We start from the raw sequence: 6,072 nt of genomic DNA on the forward strand, positions 1-6,072 counted from the left end.
GGCAATTAACAAAAGAATGACAAGGTGGACTCGATTACCATCCTTGTTTTTTCTGTGAGCCATGTGTTTTACGAAGATGTTTTCCCGGGAGCATGAATGTCTTAGCGTAAAACACTAATTATCTGGCCGCTGAAAATTCTACAAAAGAGAGTACCACAAATGAGAGAAATACCTGGATTCAGATGAGCAAATTTGAAAAATAAACTAATTGAAGGTCAAAGCATTTGACAAATTCTGAATAGTGCTTCGAGATAAATATTGTGTTTAGAGACTTACGTAAAAGCACAATCAATTTACTGACTTACACACCAAATGAAAACGCCAACTCCAGACTAAATGTTATATATATGTATATTTATACATATATATAATTAACGAAAGTATAAGTTCATGTCGGTGACAGAGAAGTGAGAATCTTGAAGATCACACAGCAGAGGTATGTTTTTTATTTAATCTTGTCAGACTGCTGTGGCGAAGGCCAGTATTTGTTGACAGTCAAACTGGTTGACACCTGTAATTGTGACATAACTAGATGGAAACTGCCGATATTTCAACATCTGAAACTGCGTGACTTTGATGGGGAGTTGCTGTGGTTTTAGCTAGAGAATGGATATGACTACGTCAATATCACAGAGGGGAGAAGATCTTTGGGCGTCTGGTCTGGCAGTGAAAGCCCTCCACCACTTCAATCCTTTGAAACGGAGCTCACCGTGACGATGACTAGCGACCATTCAATTCAGAACACCGGATTCTTGGCGAACTACTCAAGAAGTAAGTCAATTTCTGAACGGCTGAATTACCCGCCGACATAAGTTTTTAACCGTCTGAATTTAGCTTATTCTGCCATAGGATTTTAACACGCTGTTTGATGAGAAACGTGTTTCTGTAGCAGAATAAAAATGATTGCTGTTTACGAACTCGACATTTTAATTTTGTAGCAGACGGTCCCAGTGAAAGTTAAACAATTCCGCCCTCATTCGAATGGCAAATACGGTAACGTGCAGTAAGATTTCACAAGAAGATCTGTAAGATGTCCCCGTGCAGAGGCGTAGGAACAGAAATGAAGATATTGGCGTTATGTAAACTGGCGCCCAGTGAGTACCTGGGTTGTTGGTGTTCCATAATATCGTTTGCAACATTTAGACAGCCTTGTCCTGATTTATGTAGTATAAGGCCAGTGTGATTTGCACTTGGTCACGTTCGCAGACTTCGCAAAACGAACTGTGGCGAATTCCAAAACGTTTCGCAATAGAATGTGAGATCTTTGGTTAGATAATGGTAAGAATCCAACGGTAGGAATTAGTGTGCTAAACTGTGATGCGAGTGACAAACACAAAATGGTGTGATGTAGGTATTCTGCACAAGCATTTAAGCGTTAGTCGTATCCAGTGTAAAGAAAGCATTGTGTTCAGGCATAGACTTGTTGGTACACGATGTAGTCATGAAGCATTTGAAATGCTTCGAGTTAAAAATACTAAACGATTTGTTTTAATTTCACATGCCATTGGAAGGAGAGGTCGATGCTTCCCTACAAATTGCTAGCTATATTAAGCCGGTTAATTTGGCTTGTGTAATGTTGACCCTTATTTTGGAATTCATCAGAGGCCTCCAACTATCTTGATAATATTGCATAGTTGGAAGTGAAAAATTCTTCTTTTTTGACGTCAGATGTGACTCACAGGTTGCGTACGATGGGACAAAGAGGCCGACTGCGTATTGATAACCAGGATAATTACAATCCACAAAGTTATGATAGGTGCAGCTGTGGTGAGTTTGACGGTGCTGTGAAAAGAGTTTTTATGTTAAGACAGGAAGACGGAAGAAAGCAGAAGATGAAAGGTCTCGAATTATTGTTAAATTCCACTGTGTTGAAGGGATTTTGAGTCTGATAGCACGGTGCACATAACGCGCAATACTATTCGTTGTATAAGTATATTTGCAAGCAGACTTTGAGGTAACATTTTTTTGAGGCTGCTTCCATCAGACGTGACGCGTTCTGTGGTGTGCTATCATTGGCTATTCTGGATGCTGTAGAAAATCGGAGTAGAATATCATAAGACATAACAGTGACCTGGCATTGGTAGTGTGTCTTACCCAAGTCAAACTTGACGACTGAGTTGTAGATTGCGTGAAATTTAATATTAAACAATGACTACCTTTCATGAAAATCTTGATGGTTCTCACAAAGCTAATCGTGAAAAGCCTGTCATTTACACATTTGATCCAAGGTTGTCCTGACGACGGTGAGTAATGAAAATTTGTCTGCGCAACACGTTTGCACCCTTTGCTCATTCATCATTTTGGAATTTTCATAATGTAAATTCATAAACAATGGTCCTCCCTTGTTTTCGTCTGAATATTTGTACTACATTGTATTTCTATTTAGAGCAACAAACTTCGAGGTTATCTGAAGTTTCTGTTTGGATCGTTTAGAGCGTCTTCTACTGCGGAACTTCAAATATTCCAAAGAACAAATACACAAAATCTTTGCATATATTGCCAACAGCCATTTCTTCGACTTGGCTGCCCTTTTGTGTAAAAGATCACTGTTATTACGGTTTTCCAAATAAAATTGTAGTTTGTGAGGCAGGGCATGTTTCGCAGAATCCGGGGATAATAATCTTGTTTGAGAAGCTCTGCTGCACAGTTTGGACTGCTTACGAATGTTCTATGGGAACAGTGGACAAAACAGGCTAACTAGGCGCTGGGTCAATGCAACACAAATTTTTATGACGAAGATGACAAATGTGATATCTGAGAGGTTTGACCCAAGGTACTTACTAAAATCCTAAAACGAGGCATTGGAGAGTTCCCTGTTCGTAAATGGACTCAAGCTTAAACGTAAATAACCTTAATTTTGTGAGCGGAAAATGTTTGTTTTTGCGGTGGAAGACTTTCAAATAAAAATGCACAGCGTTACAAAATCGCGTATGATACCAGACAATTTCCACCGTAGTTAATAATTGAAGATATTTTAATCATTCCATTTTATTCCAACATAAATTTGAAAAAAAAGTTCTTGGCATCTATTCAGTGTGATTGCAAGAAGGGTACAAAAGACAGTATCCAGTTACTTTCTGTGGAAGTTTAATTGTGGGTGGTACACTGCACTTGACCATATGAATGGTAGCTGGCTCCGGAGAATTGAGCTCTTAACACCCGTCATTGCTTTCGTTGTTGTATTCATGTCATATTCGCTCATCTTGGAGCTGTCAAGAAGACACCGTTGCCTTGGAACGATGTTCATAGCCACTAGTGTACTTCGGTCGGATCGATTAGGTTTGGCTCCCTTCGCAGACTATATAAAGCGTCCCCTCGCATGCTCACAAAAACTGTCTAAAGAACCTACTCATTCTCAGCTACGCGTCTCCGCACTTTCGGCAATAGATCATTTGTAATCGCCCAGTGTTTCCGGAGACACCTAAGGAATGCTTCAAATGTGTCCTGCTCCACAGAGAAGCACATTCCTTCGTCAGACATGGAGAAATGTAGAAATACCAGGGTTTAGAACTTACTTTTTATTGCACGCAGTATATATTTTTTGCTTCTAGTGAGGCAATAGACCGAAACTGCACTAACGACAGCAATTTTCTGTCGGATATCTTACCAAGAAAGACACAGCAAAACAGTGAAAAACGTTCGTTTGATTTAGGAGGCAATTCAGCAAACGATAGAGCCGCAACTGAATCGTGGTACTTTTGCACTTCAAACCTGGGTTCGGGACAACTTACTTCACCTGGCTACCCACATGGCTATCCGAGAACTTTGCGTTACACATGGATCATCATGCAACCTGAAGGTTGCACAATTCAGCTGAATTTTACTGACTTCATGGTGAGTTTTTTTCTTCAGGGCTACCTCTTATAAAAATCGTTGAATTACTGTTGTTGTTGTTATTTTTGTTAGTCTTAGAGGTGCACCTGAAAGAAGGACTCAGGAAAGACGACCATAGGAAAGACCGACTTAGCTGATGTATTTTGGGAACGTAATGAATTTCTGTAGGAAAAATGCGATTCTAACAGGTAACATGTTTTTCGGGCGTAGAGTAAACCATTTCTGTGAACATTTCCAATTAATATCCGTGCACGCACTCTCTCGTCAAATTCAAATGAGATATGAATATAAGCGACGTGAAAAGCATGTGTTGTATCGTCGATTGTCTGTACAAAAATTGACTTATTAGTGACCTCATCTACATAGTGTCATAGTTCAGACACCATCAACTTTGCCGTTCATCGACAGCCAAATGGACTGATTTATGTGGATCCTATAAGCAGGGCCAATCAGCATTGGAGAGAAATGATGCACCTAAGAGCTGTCAGCTGTCACAATCCTCAGAGGTGTTACAACTTTCCACTTCATGATCAGTATTTTGAGCACTGGATCAATGTAGTCATAAAACAATGTTTTGCTCACACGGGAGACTCCGAAGATACAGCTGACTGATTTATGCTGTTCTTTTCTACAAACGTTATCTGTTGAATTATACGATGTTGACTAGAGTTCGGTTACCCAGAAAAAGAATTTTATCACGCGAAATTCAAACAAGCGCCAAAACTTTCCTTCCCAGCCGTGGGCATTATACGCCCACTGCATTTTGTCATTGGAATTTTATCACCGAAATTCAAACAAGCGCCAAAACTTTCCTTCCCAGCCGTGGGCATTATACGCCCACTGCATTTTGTCATTGGAATTGACCAGTGCAAAAATCTTCCCCAAATAATTTTCATGGTGAAATGAAATGTTGTGAATTTATATGGGCCACAATATCCTACAAAATGCTGTTTGCTCCAAACTAGCACGGTCTTTGAGAATACAAAATTCTACTTCAGCGCGCAGTCACTGAACTAAGAGCAAACGTGTTGGGGAACGCCAATATTTATATTATATTTGATACGGTGGGATGATCTTTGATCCTTGTAGCATTGCTGGAATCTGGCCACATGTAACCACACAGTTTTTTAACTAGTAGCCCGTACTGTCCAGTTGGTTCCTCCTTAAGGATTTGTGACTGAAGCATAATGAAGTTATAAACCAGCCATACAGTAGAATAAAATACTAGGGTTGATTTATCGTTTGAAGGCTGTCCTAAATTGCTAACTAATTCACAGAAAATTATGCGATACAAGTGAACGGAAACCTGCAAAGTGCTGCCAGTGACGAACGTGACCTGTGCAAATTGTGTAGGTTTGCTGACACTTGTACATATTGATCACCCTATTAACTGGACCTTACTGTGGTCTTTGGTTTTCTAGAAACAAGCGTTTTCATCAACAAAAGATGACGTTTCAAAAAATGCAGCCCTCTATAATATCATAAGTTTGAAGATTTGCCAATTTTCTGTAATCCAACAAAATGTTGTGGGTGATGAAAATGGTATTGACAGTTACAATGATCGACAACGTTTGCATCAGCTAACGCAACGACGAAGTCTACTGCTTACCTGAATACGCAGTCGTGCATTTGTCAGATCATGACTCAGATTCTGTGGTTAAGTTAAGAACTAGCACAAGATCGTCCGTTACAGAAGCGTGACAGCTAATAAGCAATGTAATGTAATGACATATTTGAATCTCCAACAGAGGAATTTATGGTATGATAGTAGTGATGCTCAACAAATGAGAAGAATTATTCGCTGCACAGCGACTTTCTCGAATGTGGACGATTCATACCATTTTACAGAGCTAAACACTTTTGTCATTTAACCGTCACCCCTAACACACAGCATGCAACAAGTGCCATGCAAGACGGTTGTTTAGTCGAGGAATCCTTTTGACCAGTAATATCACATGTTATTTTGAAAGATCTTCCTGCTCAAATAACCATCATTTAATTGGCCGTAATTTGTCTGATCACTGATTCTAACATACGGCTACTTAGATAATATCTTGACAGCACCATTTTTTCATTGATGAAATTCCAGCTAGAAGATCAATTCGATTTTGTGAGTGTACACAATGTGTATCGGTTTGAAGAGGGAAGCAGGCTGGGACAGTGGAGTAATTTGCCTCCATCGGTCAAGTCCACGAGTAGCCGTTTGCTGGTAGCCATTAGGACAGATGGTCCAGTTGC

General features: G+C 39.8%; 1 protein-coding gene across 1 annotated transcript in view; it reads left to right on the top strand.

The window, feature by feature from the left end:
- Positions 1–599: 599 nt before the first annotated feature.
- T265_13100 (hypothetical protein) overlaps positions 600–6,072 on the top strand; it is a gene marked incomplete at both ends in the record, with an annotated part of 8,251 nt that continues 2,778 nt past the window's right edge. Inside the window, 3 exons of the mRNA XM_009167157.1 lie at positions 600–771; positions 3,653–3,834; positions 5,924–6,043. Coding sequence (XP_009165421.1) covers positions 600–771; positions 3,653–3,834; positions 5,924–6,043 — 474 coding nt within the window. The remainder of the gene's footprint in view (positions 772–3,652; positions 3,835–5,923; positions 6,044–6,072) is intronic.

The sequence above is a fragment of the Opisthorchis viverrini genome, assembly GCF_000715545.1.
Source record: "Opisthorchis viverrini unplaced genomic scaffold opera_v5_36, whole genome shotgun sequence".
Taxonomy (NCBI): Eukaryota; Metazoa; Platyhelminthes; class Trematoda; order Opisthorchiida; family Opisthorchiidae; genus Opisthorchis; species Opisthorchis viverrini.